This window comes from Cheilinus undulatus, linkage group 14, assembly GCF_018320785.1.
Source record: "Cheilinus undulatus linkage group 14, ASM1832078v1, whole genome shotgun sequence".
In the NCBI taxonomy this organism is placed as follows: domain Eukaryota; kingdom Metazoa; phylum Chordata; class Actinopteri; order Labriformes; family Labridae; genus Cheilinus; species Cheilinus undulatus.
This window is the reverse complement of record NC_054878.1, coordinates 4,562,030-4,581,515: the sequence shown is the minus strand read 5'-3', so window position 1 is coordinate 4,581,515 and position 19,486 is coordinate 4,562,030. Positions and strand designations below refer to the sequence as shown.

Genomic DNA, 19,486 nt, shown 5'->3' with positions numbered 1-19,486 from the left:
AGCCTAACACTGCTGGTCAAAGGTTCACACATCAGCGAGGTAGGGCCTGCTTCTTTGGTGCTTCAGGGTTCCTGTCATGTCTGAAGGGTGGGCCTGCTTGTGCGTACTCTTGGGCATAACAGCATATGTGAACCTCAGCAGTGTGATGCACGTACCTCCAGTGAAGGTCTGTTAATAGGCAGTGATGCATTGGCGATGTTGCTGAGAATCTGAACAATGGCGTTGATGTTTGGTGGAGATTCAACCACTTCCTCGGTGAAGTTGACGGTGACGTTGCTGAGTGTTTCCAAGAATACTGGCAGTGAATTGTTATTCAAGAACTGTGAAATTTAAAAGAAAATATCATCAGCATTTTACATTTACCAAAAGTTAAATTAATCAAAGTAAAACCATAAAGATGTCCTAGTAACACTTCACTATAAGGTGCACATAAACTGGTGAAGAATCTAGGTGACGAATGAGCAACACCCTGCTAGATGACAGATGGGATGATGTGGAACTGCTCATTAAATTCATTGCAAACATGACAGATACTGAAGAAGGATAAGAGACAGAAAAGTTCAGGACCTAACTTCTACTGCATTTGAGGTTTACAAGTGTGACTGATTTAACTGTTATTGTATCTTTGCATTTCTGAAAGTTAGAAGCTAAAACAAACAAGAAAGTAGGATAGGCTTTAACTAGCAGTTTCAGTCGTTACTTAATGCATGACTAATGACTTTGGAATAACCAAAATAGGCAGGAATGTTTGGAGTTTGTGCTAACTGACTGACTGACTGACTGGCTGACAAACAAACTAACTAACTAACTAACTGACTAACTAACTAACTAACTGACTGACTGACTGACTGACTGACTGACTGACTGGCTGACAAACTAACTAACTAACTAACTAACTAACTGACTGACTGACTGACTGACTGACTGACTGGCTGACAAACAAACAAACTAACAAACTAACTAACTAACTAACTGACTGACTGACTGACTGACTGACTGGCTGACAAACAAACAAACTAACAAACTAACTAACTAACTGACTGACTGACTGACTGACTGACTGACTGACTGGCTGACAAACTAACTAACTAAATAACTAACTGACAAACTGACTGACTGACTGACTGACTGACTGACTGACTGACTGACAAACTAACTAACTAACTAACTAACTAACTAACTGACTGACTGATTGACTGACTGACTGACTGGCTGACAAACAAACTAACTAACTAACTAACTAACTGACTAACTGACTGACTGGCTGACAAACAAACTAACTAACTAACTAACTAACTAACTGACTGACTGACTGACTGACTGACTGGCTGACAAACTAACTAACTAACTAACTGACTGACTGACTGACTGACTGACTCACTGGCTGACAAACTAACTAACTAACTAACTAACTGACTAACTGACTGACTGACTGACTGGCTGACAAACAAACTAACTAACTAACTAACTAACTGACTGACTGACTGACTGACTGACTGACTGACTGACAAACAAACAAACTAACTAACTAACTAACTAACTGACTAACTAACTAACTAACTGACTGACTGACTGACTGACTGACTGACTGACTGGCTGACAAACTAACTAACTAACTAACTAACTGACTGACTGACTGACTGACTGACTGGCTGACAAACTAACTAACTAACTAACTAACTGACTGACTGACTGACTGACTGGCTGACAAACTAACTAACTAACTAACTAACTAACTAACTAACTGACTGACTGACTGACTGACTGGCTGACAAACTAACTAACTAACTAACTAACTGACTGACTGACTGACTGACTGACTGGCTGACAAACTAACTAACTAACTAACTAACTAACTAACTAACTAACTAACTAACTGACTGACTGACTGACTGACTGACTGACTGACAAACAAACAAACTAAATAACTAACTAACTAACTGACTAACTAACTAACTAACTGACTGACTGACTGACTGACTGACTGACTGACTGGCTGACAAACTAACTAACTAACTAACTAACTGACTGACTGACTGACTGACTGACTGGCTGACAAACTAACTAACTAACTAACTAACTAACTAACTAACTAACTGACTGACTGACTGACTGACTGACTGACTGACTGGCTGACAAACTAACTAACTAACTAACTAACTAACTAACTAACTGACTGACTGACTGACTGACTGACTGACTGACTGACTGACTGACTGACTGGCTGACAAACAAACTAACTAAATAACTAACTAACTAACTAACTAACTGACTGACTGACTGACTCACTGACTGACTCACTGACTGACAAACAAACTAAATAACTAACTAACTAACTGACTGACTGACTGACTGACTGACTGGCTGACAAACTAACTAACTAAATAACTAACTAACTAACTGACTGACTGACTGACTGACTGACTGGCTGACAAACTAACTAACTAAATAACTAACTAACTAACTGACTAACTAACTGACTGACTGACTGACTGACTGACTGACTGACTGACTGGCTGACTGACTGACTGGCTGACAAACTAACTAACTAAATAACTAACTGACTGACTGACTGACTGACTGACTGACAAACTAACTAACTAACTAACTAACTAACTGACTGACTGACTGACTGACTGACTGACAAAATAACTAACTAACTAACTAACTAACTGACTGACTAACTGACTAACTGACTAACTGACTGACTGACTGACTGGGTGGCTGACAAACAAACAAACAAACAAACTAACTAACTAACTAACTAACTAACTAACTGACTAACTGACTAACTGACTGACTGACTGACTGCCTCACAGACATGTGATATGTGTACATACCGGATATACAATAAACTCCCATCCCTAGTAGCTACAGAATATACGGGAAAACACGAACTGTTGGATTTTACAATCAATACTGAAAATATTTACACGTATGCTCCTTCTTTGTTGTCCACTGTGCCATTTCACAAGTGAACACAGTGCATGGAGGAAATTCATCATACCCCTTGGTTTCATATGTGGTCCTAAAAATCTTATTTTCATGGACTATGTAGCTCTTGGCCTTTAGCCCTCAATTTAAAAGAGATTCAGGATATCCCTTCTCCTGACATGAATTTGCAAATCCAAGGGGAAGGGCTACATTTAGGGCTATGGGAGAGAAATGGGATGGACCCAAAAAGTGAAAACTCACATAAAAAAACAAAACCCTAAAATCATAAGGAAAAAGGTAGTAATGATGAGATAAAAAGCTCAATTTTAAGTCATTACATTACAATGATGTTAAAAGACCAAATTACTAGATTAAAAAACAGAATTATGAGATAAAAAGCCAAAACTCTGAGATTAGAGTCATAATGATAAGATTAGAAATCAAAATTATGAAAAGTAAAATTATGAGAAAAATAGCTATGAGATCATACCTAGTCAGAATTATGAAAAAGTTACAGTAATAAAGAAAAAAAAAGATTAGTCCAAAAACCATAATTATAGGATAAAAAATTATGATAATAAGTCAAAATCACGAGTTAAGCTCTCATTTTTATTTTATCTCATATTTATGACCTCTATCTCATAATTTCTTTTTTTAATCCCATTATCATTAATTTTAATTTCATAATTGTATTCAATAAAAATCATTCGTTCTTTAAGTTGTGGGATTGTGCCTCCATAATTTGTAATCTCCAGTCAGAATGATTTTTAGTGAGACTGTACAAATACTAAACACCTACAGGTAGAAACCTTGGTATTATTTTTAATTCTCAACTCAACTTCAATTTACATATCAGTAGTCTCATTAAATCCTGTAACTTCCACTTAAGAAACACTACTAAGATCAAATCCACTCTATCTTTTCCCGATCTACAAAAACTCATTCACGCCTTTGTTTTCTCACGGCTTGACTATTGCAATTCTTTGTTTACCTGCATTAGTCAGTCTGCAATGGCTTGACTCCAAGTCCAGAATGCTGCTGCTTGGATTTTAACACAAACCGTAGGTCCCTCATCACCCTAATCCTTTCTTCTCTCCAATTGTTGGCCATAAAATATAGAATTGATTTTAAAATCCTGTTATTAACATTGAAAATCCTTGTTAATCTTGGGAGCTATTTAAACTGTATCTATCTGACCCTCCTCTCTATAATCTTTGTTGTATTTTATCATGTGTATTAATCCTGTCTTTTTTTATTGTTGTTTGTTCTTTTTTTTAATTTGTCCCTGTTTATCTTGTTTTATTCTATGCATTTTGTAAAGCACTTTCAAACTGTGTTTTGGTAAGTGCTATATAAATGAAGTTATTATTATTAAAAAAAAATAGTGTTGGGGTGCACTAAAAAAACATACTTGTTTTAGCACTGCTCAGACCAGCGTTTGCCTGAGGCCTGCGCATTATCAACCTCGTCCCTCTTTAAAAATCTGTCCTACTGCAGATGCCTCACCTCAGACTGCTGGAGTAGCTCCTGAACCGGCTCCAGGATGCAGCTCTCTTGTTCTACTATCCAGGTTCCACTGGCCTGACAAACTCCTGTTATCTCTCCCACATTACCAGAGACACAGGGAGCTACAGAACTGTCCCCAGTGTTTCCAGTACCAAATTCAGTATCATTGCACACAAATGCTGTGGAGAAAGACAGAGTTTAGAGCTTACAATGTTTAAGAAAAATATGGAGACCAGCAGTAACTGGCTGTAATCAGTACTCACCTCCTGGAGTTAACTCCAGTCTTATTTGTTGTGATGCTGGTATGTCAGACTCAGTCACTTGACAGGTGAAGGTCTCTATTCTGCTGCTACACTCGGAGATTGAAAACTGGTGGCTGATAGAACTACCTGGGCCTAAACAGCAAAATAAGACTCAATGACAGGTTAAAAAAAAAAAAAAAAAAAAAAAAAATTGCTGTTTACTGTTTGGGTCATGCACAAATTTCACATACTCCATGCCTGCAGTGGGGCACAACCCTGAGCAGCTGGAGACGAGAGATCACAGGAGAACTTAGAGTTCACAGGATATTAAGTCTAATGTAAGAGTAGCATAATAACAAAAGATTACCTCACCTTTCTGAAGCTGATTTGCCGTTTACTTTGATATCATTCTGTGATTTTATGCTTCTGGGTGAGTACTTTAGTAAATCAAAAGGTTTATGTTTTCAATAACAGATGTATGGTGTCATATGAAATCCACCTGCTTTTCCACCCCAAAAGTCTCTCATCCATGGCAATGAATTACAGAGGGATGTGTGCTGATAGCAAATAAACGGCCAAATTCAGATCCCAGAATTATGAGTCGGTTGCACTTTGTTTTTTACCAGTTCTGGCCCATAATCCTGATCAAACGGACTGTCTAAACTGTCACACAGCCACCCTCCACTGTAGTGGTCCTCAATGAGGACTGCCTAGGTGCCTCTCTGCTCTTTAATCTGATCTAGCTGTCTGCTTTAGCCCCAACAGCATCTCATAGGAACAACATGGTTTAGCACTATTTTGATATAGAAAACGTGGATAAAGTTGTCCTGATACAACTTTAGCATTCAGTGACGATATTCAGCTCAAATGCAAACGTTAACCCTGCCCACAGAACTGGCTAGCCCCAGAAACATCCAGAGAGTGGACCCTACCTGGTTCTGATTTATGGATGATATCAATGCATGTGTGTTGGATCAGTAGAATAAGTGCTTGCATAGTAATGCCACTTTATAGCAGCTTTTCATCACTGATTGCTCCTATTCAGGGTTGATACAGGAATCCTAGAGTTGGATTTACTACCTTTTACTACCTTTTTTACTACCTCTACAATATTCTTACTACCAACACGCAATACTTTGCTCGTAGCTGAGCTTGAGTTTGCAGTTGCACTGCTCTGTGTCACACCAAAAACAAAATAGGGAGCTGCTCCCCCTGCGCGCGAATCCACTGCTGGTGAATGATGATTCTTGGTGTGATTTGATCACCGTAACACCGTTCCAGGTCACATTTATAGGGCCCTATGAAATCCGTTTTTTTTTTTTTTTTTTCCAAATTCCATTTTAATTTTTTGGAATTCTGTTTTTTAACCTTTCCACTAATTTTGCCATAAAAAAGAGTGTCTTGTTTATGTAAATGAATCAAATATTCACTAATTAAATAGAAATAACCATAATTTTTTTGAAAAAGGGCCACAGTTGGCCCAGGAGCTGTTGTTTGGATAACCCTGATATAAAATAATTATAACCAGTGTAACAGTCAGAAATTTCCAACATTTCAAGACACATTCACGTGTATAATCACATCCTAACTGATGTTATAATGTAAATGAAGAAATCCTTCTGTTCTCTCAAACACAGTGATAGTAACTTAAGAAGGTCACAAAGTTAAATGGTTAAAAGTAAACCTGTTACCTAAACTTTTCTTTACTGTCCAGCCTGTAACAGTCCGTGTAGTTTGATTATGTACTGTGTTCTACTCCTGACTGTAACAGCTCTCTCCTCATCTCTCTCCATCCTCGCTGTCTGTCCGTCTGCCTCATATCAGACCGCTATGTTAATACAGACACGTGTTGGCTCATTAAGCAACCAAAGGGTACTACAGTTTCTACAGGGTGAATTATTAAGCTAACTGTTACTCAAATTTAACATCATTTAGACTGTGGGACTTCATAAAATCTCAAGTCGGTCCAACTTAATTTTGAGCCTTCGAGAGGCCACGCGAGGCACACCGCTCAGGTGGTGTGGTGAGGTAAAATAATTAGAAGCACGGAAGAGTTTTCTTGAAGGTGCAAAATTATGTCCCACGGTACTGGCCCGTATGGGCCTTCGTGATGTTTCTCTGTGTTTCATGCAGTAGCTTTGACATGCTGTTAATGTTTAAGAGGGGGCGGGGTGAGTGTTTTTGAGTGAGGGACAAGTTGTGCCCCACTTTAGTGTTCCCCCGGGAACATACTCCTCAGATGTACGTTCCTCTTTCTAAAAAAAACAAAAAACAAACAAAAAAAGAAACAGCATTTCAGTCAAATTCATTCAATTTCCGCGATTTCTGCGTGAAATTGTAAATTTTTTTTTTTTTTTTTAAGATTTATTTTTGGGCCTTTTCATGCCTTTATTTTTTGATAGAGGAAGGACAGTGGATAGACACGGAAACAGGGAAGAGAGTGGGGAGAGACATGCGGCAAAGAGCCACAGTCCAGATTCAAGCCCAGGCCACCCGCGTACATGGGTAGTGCCTTAAACCACTCGACCATCTGCGCTCCTGTAAATTTTGTTTTTATTGACCAATTCCACGATTCCGTTAATGCGGAAATCTTAGGGCCCTATTATATATGATGTTATTATATATAACATATATATATATATGTTATATATGATCACGATTTTATTTCTTCTCATTTCCATTTTTATGAAGACAGTAAACTGATCAGTTAGAAGGCTTTTTCAAACTGCATTTGTTTTGCTATTTTTAAATATTAAAGTTAATGTAAATTGGAATAAACATTAGTAAATCACAACCAATTAAAGTGATAAAGTCGGCGTGTTGCTAAATTATGATTATCATATTTATCATCATAATTATGCAAGCAAGACGCAGTTTATAGAGCTTTTCAAATAACGAGCGGAAAGAAAGACAGAAACAGAGTAGAATAATAGAATTAACAGACGAGAAAATTAAAGAAAATAGATAAGTAGGGAATAAAACAAAACAATTTAATATCCTTGTGAAATAAAAGAACTTAAATATTTGTATTGACTTTGCAGAGTTCAGATCAAGAGAAAAGTTTCTGCTGTTCTAGATGTTCACAGTCACAGTTCCTCATCCTGAAAAGACTTAAGGATATAAAAATCTTGATGAGTTCATATACTTAACAGCGAGGTTTTCACATTTCATTCGCTGCACATAAAAACACAGAGTGGTAGATGCGAATTTTGTACTTCATCAACGTTAAATTGTAGTTTTTACACAACTAACACACTCACGTCCGTAACATCCGCCGAGGGAAAGTGCAGTCAGATTCCCTATTCACCGATGTTCTCTTTTCCTATCATCTTAATCTAACCCTCCTTGATCCTGTGAAGTTTTTCACTGGGGTTAAAGAAAAGTAAATAGGAAGGGACTTAGGAGGTAATTTTTTGGACTTTTCAAACAGACCTTTACATTTTCCCATTGCAATACTATTCCAACACTACGCATGCACACAGCAGACTGGGGAGTGGAACCAATCGAGGCTATCAACGCCGACCCAGGTCCTGCCGTCTTGCTCACACATACTTTATTTTAGATCTTTTTTAGTTAAACAAACTTAAAACAAAAATTCATCATCAATGCAAAAGTCATAATATATTAAAGGGGTGATAAAAAATTTACTACCAAGTCAAATTGCGTTGGTTACCTTTTACTACCTTTCAATGGCCTTAATTTGAGCTAATTTCATTTACTACCTTTTACTACCTTTTACTACCCCGCGGCTACCCTGCAATTTTTGCCACTGTTTAACAGCTTTTCACAGTTTTCCACCCATTTTTGCCACTGTTTACCCATTTGGCCACCTTTTAGCCACTTTTCACCATTTTACTCCCATTTTTGCCACTTCTGTACTCTCTGTAACCCATTTAACAAATGTATAATTTTTCCCCTCTTTTAACCAATTTTTGCTTTTTTTTCACAATTTCACATCTGTTGCCATGCATTTTCACCACTTTCAATGCCACTTTTTAACTTCTTTTTTTACCCCTTTTGGCCCTTGTGCAGCGTATTTTTGCCAAGTCTATTACATTTTTTGCCTCTTTTAACCTGTTTTTGCCAAATTTGTGTCTCCATTAAATGAGCTTTTCCTCTTTACCAATCATTGTGACTTTTAACCCTTTATTGCCACTTTGGCCACCATTGTTTGCCACTTTTAACTCGTTTTTGTCTCTTTTTTTACCCCCGCCCCAATTTTTGATTCTTTTATAACATATATTTGCCAAATTATCTATTTTTTGCATCTGTTAGCCTACTTACACCAATTTTAGCCAATCTTTACCACTCTTTAACCATTTTTACCACTTATTTCTTCTTACTTTTGACCAGTTTTTGCTTATTTTCATCTTTTCACATCTGTAGCCACAAAGTTTTTGCTACTTTCAACCCATTTTTTCACTTTTTAACCACTTTTCACAATTTCCCACCCATTTGCCTTTTGGCCCTTGTGTAGCATATTTTGCCAAATGTATCCATTTTTTTCTTTTTGCCTCTATTAACCTATTTTTGACAAATCTGTGTGTCCATTAAACCAACTTTTCTTCTCATTTCCCCTCGATCGTTGCTACTTTTAACCCCTTTATTGCTACTTTGGCAATTATTTTTTGCCACCTTTAATTCATTTTTGACCCTTTTTTTTTACATCATTTCCCCCCATTTTTGCCCCTTTTATATATATCTGTCAAATTATCTATTTTTGGCTTCTATTAGCCTACTTACAACAATTTTAGCCAATCTTTACCACTCTTTTTCAACACTTATTTCATCTTACTTATAACCCACTTGCCAGTTTTCTCTGTTATTTTGCACTTGTTCATTTATTTTTTCCTAAAGTTGTTTTGATTCCTTTGACTTTATTCTTTGGTATCCTGACATTTGTGCACAACATAGCTGAGGTTTGAAGTCTAAAATTACTTTCCATATGGTTTAGCTTTGTGTGCCCATCTGCATTAACATAACATATAAAGAGGTAATTATTTTTTAAGAAAAGGGGTTTACATTTTGAAAATGTTATATTTTACTGGAGCATATACAAATAATTAAATTACATGTTTTGATGCTTTGCTTGTTCCTCCTGTCAGGATGTTATGTTGATAAAGTGATTGGGTTTATAGTTGGTAATCCATGCATTGACTTGTGTTTGAAAATGGCTGCAGGCTTTGTTTGTTCCTGTTCATGTTTGGTTCAAGCTGCTGTGGATTAATCTGTTGTCACATTGTACATGTTTTCTCCACTGAAAATAGAAAAGGCATATATCTTGTGCAGAGCAGAGTTGAGTGTGCCTCTCATATAGAGTATGTGGAATTTAAAGGTCAGGCTTACCTGCAACTCGTCCAGTTTCGTCGATCAACTCGACCACGTAGGGGCTGTTTACAGAGCACCGCAGAGTAACTTCTTTTGTATCGTCACAGTGGACCATTCTGTTGACCAGAGTGACCTCTATCATGGGTCTGTCTTGAAGGATGAAGTTTTGGGCTGATCTTTGCCTGAAAACTTTGCTGCCACTCTTGAGCCTGCATTCATACTGACCTTAAATTAAGAGTGAACAAAAGGCAGATAAATATAAAGTTCCAAAATGATTACAGAACTGTGTGTGCTCATGCCACACCATGTTGACAACAACAAACAGGCAGAACTTTAGACACACTAATGACAGACCACTCTTCACTGAACATGGTCTTACAATGAGCAGCATTTCTGCTGGTTGCAAAGTCTTACTTTATTCTTAATACTTAGATAAATCAATAAAATCAATGTTCAGAAATGAACCAAGAGGCCTGATCAGTGAAAGCAGCAATTAGCTGCAAATTTATTAGATAGGGACAAAATGGACCCAATAATAAGACAGGTAATACTGTTATAGTGGACTATAGAGAAACTGGCCTTACATATAAACCTAGGTGTACACTAGGGCTGTCAATATCTATCTACAGTCCCATTCGAATTTCATGTATTATTTTTTTACAGATTTCGAATTATATTCAAATGTTTATGCACATTTTTCATTAATATGTAAAAAGTTCAGTTGCTTTAATCACCATGTAGTTACACATTTGTCCTCTAGAGGACCCTCTCATGTTACGTCACAGATTGCAAAGAAGAAATAATGAGCAAAAAGCAAAAGAAGTTAATGTTGATTTTTATGTGTTTTTTAGCCACCTGCACCATTTATAGGCCTTTAACGGGTATTTTTGGTGCTGATCGTCGACTTTAAAACGAAGGGTTAGAAATTACTTACGGAAGTGATGACATCATGTTTATAATAAACAAAACATTAAAAAAATGTTGGTACTATCTTGTTCCTACATGTGTTTACCTAAAAACACGAGGCAATCCATGTCTTCTGAATTCAAAAACAGAGCGTTCACTATAGTCCCAGCTGTGGAGAAAACCCTCTCCGCCCTGACAGAGGTGCCCTGGATGCACAGGTAATGGCGTGCCAGCTGGGACAAGAGAGGATACCTGGACCGCAACATTTTCCACCACGTCAGCGGGTTAATGTCGGTGGGCATCGCGGTTTTACTCTCATACATTAGAATCTCTTGATGTAGCGAAGCCTCACTCGCCAAAACATCACCAGCGTGTGCACCACCTTGGTAATAAACATCCCTAATGGTGGCCATTGGCGCCTGTGTTTTGGTGTGAAAATTTTATTGTTCATCATGTTATGTGACATGTGACAAAACATTTGGTTCCTACACCTACATATGGGTGAAGTAGAGGCCAAGGAGAGAGGGAAGAGACTCAAGAACGATTATAAACAGCAAAAATATTTTTAAAAACACGTTTGAATAGTAACTTCAGCTTTCAAATATTAATGAGCTTTTAAACATTCGAATTATATTTGAACCACAAAAGTTGTTCCAACTGCCTTAGTGTACACTGTGTGGTTTCAAGACAATTCTAACCTGATTTTTGAGTAGCATAATAACTTTTATATGCATGTTGGAATTCAGCCTCATGGAATGTCATTTGTCTAGCAGAATACAGGGGAACACGACAGACCATTGCAGCTTAGTCAGGTGCTCCCTACCAAAGGAGAATTCCTTGCATATTTTATGCAAATATTTGCACAATTAGAGCAAATTTCAGTACTTCTTTCCTGTGTTAACTGGAAGGCAGTGTCTGAATTCACTATGGCCCTTGTTTATCAAATGTGCCAACAGAAGAGACTTGGCGTAAGGTTGTTTCCATGCACAGATCAGCGTTTATCAATCTGCATGTAAGCCTATGATACACTCAAATCTCATGCAAGGTCTGAGCTCGTGTACACACATTTTTAACCCAGTGTTGACCCACTAAATCTGGCATTGTTAGGTCAGGAAAGACTTTACTTTTATAGACACTTTATGCCTTTATTCGTCTTCATTATCTTATGTTAACAAAATGACTTTATTTTACTTGATTTATTCACTCAAACTCAACTATTCAAGGGTACTTGTGTGCACCCCTGTTCTCTTAACACATCTAGTGCTCCTGCCCGCCTGCAACAGCTTCTTTATAACTGTGCCTGTCGTATATCAGGATAATCTTGCCTTAAATTTCATGTAAAACACAATTTACATATTGACATGTGCCACTCAACATTCAATGATCAGGCTTCACTAGCAGATCTGAGTGGGGAGGGTTGTTTTTTGTAACAATTCCAAATTAATAAGGTACTGAATAACATCAACAGCATCAACTACAGAAAACTTTTAGGAGAGGTTTATTTCCGGTGTTGGGCAGGCTGCATGAAAAATGTAGAAAGCTGAGCTACTAGTTACTCAGCTTCTCTGCTCTAAAGCAACATTGTAGACATGTCTGTGTGATGGCTGGCGTCTTTCATTCATCCTTATAAGACTGACTAGACAGTGACAGACTGCTGAGCTGCACTCTGCTGCTCTCCCACTTTGATTGGAGGAAAATTTAGCTTGTTGGACATCACTACTTGCACTATTTGATGAAAAAAATCAGCTAAGCTACTGAAAAATATTTGATTCAGAAAAAAAACGCTACCACAAAGCTAGCTGGTACAGGAAAAAAAAATCTTGAGCTATTTTCAATTTCTGAAAGTGGAGACACATTAAGACAAAAGTCTGAGAATCTAATGGAAAAGCCTCCATCAGCAGAGTCAGCAATGCTCAATATGTTCTGCTTCCACTGAGCGGTCCAGTTTGGCATGGTCAATCCTCATATTTGTGTTTCCAACAGTGTTAGTTTCATCTGCCAAAACTGTGACTGAAATGTTACCTTTCTTCTGTGACTATGATTTGCTATTAATAGATCTTTGATGATAAAAACTAAGAAAACTGTGTCCATACACATCTTCACACACTGCTCTTCGCTCCATCTGAAAAGTGCACACACAGATCTGCCTCCTGCTCCTCCTGAGCTGAGTGTAAACTGGTAGAAAAAGGCCAATATTTAAGTAAATCATTTGTGCTAATAATGTGCTAATTGACTTACACCAGCTCATTTATAAATCTTAATATCCTTTACTAATTGACAATTTCAGACCAATCAGAGGAGGATGTGAGCATCAGAATGTGTAACAGTATTAACAATGATGATAATAATAATTGAAAATAGCTTCAAAGTAGCATAGCTGCTTTTGTGCTGTTGCTGTAGCTTAGCTTCCTACATTTCCATAGGATGTAGCTTTAGTGTAGCAAAGCTAATTTTTCTCTAGAATAACGAGTAGTTTAGCATACTGAATTTTTCAACGCTGGATTTAGATTACACTTTTCTGTGCCGTTTTAGTCTTGTTACTTTCCATGACCAACCTCGTGTAGTGGTGGATTTGGCTCAACATTGTTTTAAACTGAGAGAAATACATAAATAGCATTTGTTCAGGTCAAAGAAGAAGGATGGAAGTTGCAGAAAAGACAGATAAGTGGACATCCATGACTTCTTACCGAGGTCTGTGCTGAAGTATCTGTTCACAGTTAACTTTGCCACTCCGTTCTCTATTGAAAACTCGTGCAGACTGTCTTCGGTGATAACCCTGTTGTCAAGCCTCCACTCTGCCTCCAAGACAGTCCCAAAATTTAGACTTTCTGGAGGAGGACCACATGTCAAAGTCGCTCTTTCCTGTGCGATTACTGTTGTCGGTGGTTCCATCTTTAAGGGTGTCTCTGTGATAAAGGACAAAGAGTCAGACAACTGATGCTGAAAGTGACCCAATAAGTGAGTGGAGTCAATGTGTCTGTATCCATAACAAGAATCACAGGAATATATAGGTTCCATATAAAAACATCTACAAATACCTGTTGGAGAATCAAAAATCACGGTGTATATCTCTGCCAGCTCGTTAAATAACCCTGCTTCTAGGGCTTCAATTTCTGCATCGTCAAAGGAAGTTGCTTGTACAACGTAATCAGCGATAGTGCTTCCAGGCCTGTAACACAGAAATGAATCCCTTTATAAATCAGATCACCAGCAGCAGTACAACAGTAGACACACCTCCTAATCATCCAGTATGTTCACGTTTAGCCACCCATAAAGAAGCATTATTTGAGACTCACTGTTGTCCCGTCATCCATTATTATTATTATTATTGTTACTATCCATTATCACTTCTCTCATTCAGGATTGTAGGGAGGATGAAGGCAATGTACAGTCCTGTGAAAAAATTATCACTCCCCTTTCTTTTCTTATTTGTTGCATTTAAAGGTCACATATTTTACCCTTTTAAGACAAGTCTATATGGGTCTCAGAGGTCCTCAAAACATGCCTGTGAAGTTTGTTTCTGAAAAACACTCCCGTAGAGGATTGTCTAAAAACCCACGTTTCAGCCCTGCTCAATAAAAGCCGTTACTGTGTCTGTGGCTTTAAATGTTACTGAGCTGCCTGACTCCGCCCCTCTCAGGAAATGGATGTGGCCAAAGGGATGTGGTTCTACTGAGAGGAGGATCAGGAGAGGGACATTCTTCCAAGCAGGGAGGGCCAACAGAACCTGGGGACGGGGCTACCTCCCCACATGACATCATAAGGGACAAATCTGAGAACGGCTTGTTTTAGCACACAATTTTTGAAAGGTGGAGGGGGTGTTTGATTCTTGGAGGGGATTGTAGACAGGCCAGGGGCACATACAGTATTTCTTCTAGAAGAGCCCTAATAAGGTGCATTTTACATAGTATGTGACCTTTAAATGTTTCAGATCATCAATCAGATTTTGATATTAGATAAAGCTAACCTGAGAAAATACATAATGCAGTCTTTAAATAATGATTTCCTTCATTGTAAGGGAAAAGCAGCCCAAACCTACCTGGTCCTACATAAAAAAGTCACTGACCCCTTGTCAAATCATGAATTAACCATGGTTAACCACAGTTCTTGGAAAGCTGAGTTCAATTTCACAATCCACACCCAGAACTGTTTACTGCCAGACCTGCTGAGTCCAGAAATCCTTTCAATAGAACCTGTCTGACACAGTGAAGAAGGCTACAAGATCTCAAAAAACAAAACATCATGGCGCCATCTGAAGAAATTCAAGAACAGATGAGAAACAAAGTCACTGACACTGATCAGTCTGGAAAGGCTTACAAAGCAATTTCTAAGGCTTTGGGATGACAGCGAAGCACAGTGAGAGCCATTATCCACAAATGGAGAAAACTTGGAACAGTGATGAACCTTCCCAGCAGTGTCTAGCCTACCAAAATGAATCCAAGAGCACATTGATGACTCATCCAGCAGGTCACAAAAGAACCCAGAACAACATCTAAAGACCTGCAGGTCTCACTCGACTCAACTAAGGTCAGTGTTCATTACTCAACCATAAGAAAGAGACTGGGCAAAAATGGCATCCATGGGAGAGTTCCAAGGCCAAAACCACTGCTGATGAAGAAGGAAACAAAGATCCTGATGATCCCCAAGACTTCTGGGAAAATATTCTGAGGACTGACCAGTCCAAATATGGTGCCTCTTTTTTCATGCTAAAATTGCAGTAATTTCTAGAACTCATATGCAAAGAAAACCCATCACAACTGTTCAACTCTATAATTTGTGAGTTTCATCACCTTATCATGGTTAGTTAGGATTTTAGGGCCATTTGTTTTTGGCAAAAAACAAACAAACAAAAAAACATACTGCATTTTTCGAGTTCTGGAAGAAACAGGGAGTCTGAAATGCTCTGGACCACTGCTGATTGCCAGATGCTGTGATGTCACTTTCCGTGACACTGACTGATCTCCACTGATTGGTTGAGAAAATTTATTCTATTTCTACTCTATCACAGACATTTGGGGAGAGGCCACAGAGGAAGTTGACTGTAGTGACCATATATGGTTCCTTGTTCTATATGGGGATAAAGATGGAACAACCAGAGAAATAAAACAACTCACCTGAATCTATCTATCATGCAATCTGATTGGAGAGTCGTGATGTGCTCCCTACATTGCTCTTGAATCTGTGAACAGAAAGTGAGAAAACATTTTTATGAGTTTTGAACTTCAAGCAATTTCATTAATCATGACAACTACATACAGTTGAAACCAGAAGTTTACATACACTATATAAAAAGGCACATAAACTTTTTTTTTCTCACCGTCTAACATTAAATCAGATTAAACTTTTCCTGTTTTTGGTCAATTAGGATTAACAAAACTATTCTGGTTTCAACTGTATTAAAGACATGAGAAGACTTACAGTCCGGAGTGACGTAATGTAAACATCATTAGTTGGGTCATTGTAACTTTCATCGAAGTCCAAGTCTATGGTATAAGAACCAGTCCTACCTACAACACACACAGCAGTGATAAAAAAGGAGTAAATCAAGTGATAGTCATAGCTTTATTCTTCATACAGCGAGCTGCCACTGATTAATCTAAACAGACATCTGTACATGACCATAAAATCTGTGATTTCTTGAGTTTAAAGCATTCTGATATCTGTTTGTAGTAGGACATGTACAAATCAGGCACATTTACAGACAGCCATCAGGGTAGAGAGCGCAAAAGAAGTGAAATGCAAATGGAGAACCTATTAGCTGTAGGTTCTTTGAAAATGACACCATACAGCTGTGGAGAATAGTAAGGAATGGTGAATGGACTTGAGTTTCTATAACACTTTAAGTCGTCTTACTATTCAAAGCACTTTTACACTACAGGTCACTGCTATCCATTCATTGAACGTGCATGGTGCCCAACTTGAACCAACATGTATGTTGGTGCTGTATAAAAAAATTCAAGAAAAGATGAGAAACACAGTCATTGACATGTATCAGTCTGGAAAGGTTTACAAAGCCATTTCCGAGGCTTATGACCTATAGCGAATCACAGTGAGATCCATGACGAAAACTTGGAACAGTGCTGAAACATCCCAGGAGTGGCCCGCCTACCAAAATGACGCATTGATCTAAATAAATATAAATAAAAATATTCTTTACTCTAAAGCTACTTATAAAAGTTTAAGAATGCCTGGATGAGTTGTGTCACATCCTGCTTGTCTTAGTCTTTTGTTTTCTTTTGGAAGCGCTCCGGTTTGGTTTTCGCACATTAGGCCTGTATTTCCTCCACTGATGTCTGTCCAGTCTCGCTCATCGTGACAGGGAATCAGTCTCTTTCAAGACATCTGGGACATTTGGCTTAGCACAGTAGAGCAAGTGTTTTTGCTCCCTCATGGCTGTTTATTTGGTACCAGTTTGTGTGTTTAATGTGGATTAAATAACAACAAAGGATGGAAAGGAAAGGAGACTGGCATTCAAACGGGAGCTAGCTACAGTGGGTCACATTTAAGGGCAGTTTTGTAGAACAGGCTCATTTGTTAAGATCACATCATCTCTTTGACACTTCCCTACAAGGTTTATTTGTTCGACTGAGGTGCATCTTAAAAAAATTTAAATATATCATCAAGTTTTTTAATTTTCTGTGATTTAATTTAAGAATAGAAACTTGCATATTTTCTAGATTCATCTAATAAAAAGTGAAATATTTCAAAAATCTGAATCCTTATGTCATTCGGATATTTTAGTCTTTTTTGATGGGGTACTGAAGGTAGATTGATAAGAATTACAACGGGGTTTTTCAACTGTAGCATCAGGCCACAGGGAAGAGGGTCTAAATACTTTCTGAATACACTGTTCATGTTACTTTTTTTTCAAATGATTTTAGCGAACCCTACTTATTATTGGCAGTGGCGGCGTTGTTGTTGTCGGTGGCGTTGTTGTTGTTGTCTGTGATGGCGTTGTTGTTGTTGATGTTGGCGTTGTTGTTGTTGATGTTGGCGTTGTTGTTGTTGATGATGGCGTTGTTGTTGTTGATGATGGCGTTGTTGTCGTTGATGATGGCGTTGTTGTTGATGATGGCGTTGTTGTTGTTGATGATGTCGTTGTTGTTGATGATGGCGTTGTTGTTGTCGATGATGGCGTTGTTGTTGTCGATGATGGCGTTGTTGTTGTTGATGATGCCGTTGTTGTTGTTGATGATGGCGTTGTTGTTGTCGGTGATGGCGTTGTTGTTGTCACTGTAAAAAAGAGGAATTTTTAATGAAACTCATTGGAACAACAAATAAGCTCAAAAAGAACAATTATTTTTCCTCAAAAATCTAGTGTTGCCAACATCCAAAAATTATGTTAAATTTCATCAATGAAAATGAAGAATTCAAATTCCCATACCTGGTGGAGATGGACATGGGTCAATACCTGTGGAGCAACATAAGATGAACCAAATGTCATTCAGATTTCTTTAAATTCAAAGTTAACTTAATCCAGCTAACTTTTGTCAAACCATTTTTTTTTCAGTTTAACCATTTCATTTTTTGCCCTTACAAAGTTTTTAAATCCTATCCTGAACTGAAAAAATCTGCAAACAACATTGACAGCAGTGACTTTGAAACTTTACACAGTTTACAATCGATATAAAAATTAAAAAGCTTAGGTCCCAGGACTGAGGCTTGTGGGACTCCACATTTGATGTTCAGACAGAATTATGGCCAGAAAATTGTACATATCTTCTATCAACATAACAACTTCACCAGTTCAAAACAATACCTCAAAAACCCAATATCTATCATTTGAAAAAAAAAAAAAAGATGTTCTGATTGATGCTATCAAATGCTTTTCTAACACTTCATGGGGCAAGGAACCACATACGGTCATTACGGTCAACTTAACTGCCAACCCCTTAGACAGGGCTGTAACAAAAAGAGACAAAAGTAAAACAAGAATTAGGATGATCACCAATAATATTCTGGGGTTTAAATTTTGACTTTCCCAGTATTTCAATGAATGCCCTGTTAAGGGTTAAAAAAACAATTGTGCATTTCTTTCTTTCTCGTGTTCTTTGATTAGATTTTACTAATGAAGTGAAAATAAAGAATAAAATATTTCAGTTCTGAAGCAAAACTGACTCTTGCTTTATTCTTTTAGTAAGATAACCAACTGGAAATTGCACCAAACAAACAAAAAGGTTTCATTATAACATAATTCTGTTCAGACTTGACCATCTGTTCAGAGCTTTCACTCTTAAGCACAATCCAAACTTTATTTTTGGATAAACACTTCAGACCTCAATCAAGTGGAACAGAAATTCACTCATCGTCGTTTACCAATTAAATTATAATCATTGGAACAGCCCCTAAATAAGAATGCTTACTTGTGACTGGCTGACAGAACTCATCAGACGGACGTCCATATATACACCCACAGGTCGGTCCAGTGACACTCCCACATGTCGCATGGGTGGTACACTGGTCACATGACCAAGCGAAGTCCTCCTCACACTGACACTGAATACCTCCAGTGGCATTTGGAGAGCACACTGTAAAAACATTAAAGACATCATTTAGTCAGGATTACATGG

General features: G+C 37.9%; 1 protein-coding gene across 1 annotated transcript in view; it reads right to left on the bottom strand.

The window, feature by feature from the left end:
* LOC121521799 (adhesion G protein-coupled receptor F5-like) overlaps positions 1-19,486 on the bottom strand; it is a 45,817-nt gene that overhangs the window by 16,833 nt on the left and 9,498 nt on the right. The window contains exons 10-21 of the mRNA XM_041805962.1: positions 19,280-19,444; positions 18,806-18,818; positions 17,933-18,149; positions 17,808-17,859; positions 16,335-16,423; positions 16,031-16,095; positions 13,955-14,085; positions 13,604-13,822; positions 10,029-10,235; positions 4,704-4,835; positions 4,441-4,619; positions 156-320 (exon numbers count right to left, since the gene is read on the bottom strand). Of these exons, the coding sequence (XP_041661896.1) occupies positions 156-320; positions 4,441-4,619; positions 4,704-4,835; positions 10,029-10,235; positions 13,604-13,822; positions 13,955-14,085; positions 16,031-16,095; positions 16,335-16,423; positions 17,808-17,859; positions 17,933-18,149; positions 18,806-18,818; positions 19,280-19,444 (1,634 nt within the window). The remainder of the gene's footprint in view (positions 1-155; positions 321-4,440; positions 4,620-4,703; positions 4,836-10,028; positions 10,236-13,603; positions 13,823-13,954; positions 14,086-16,030; positions 16,096-16,334; positions 16,424-17,807; positions 17,860-17,932; positions 18,150-18,805; positions 18,819-19,279; positions 19,445-19,486) is intronic.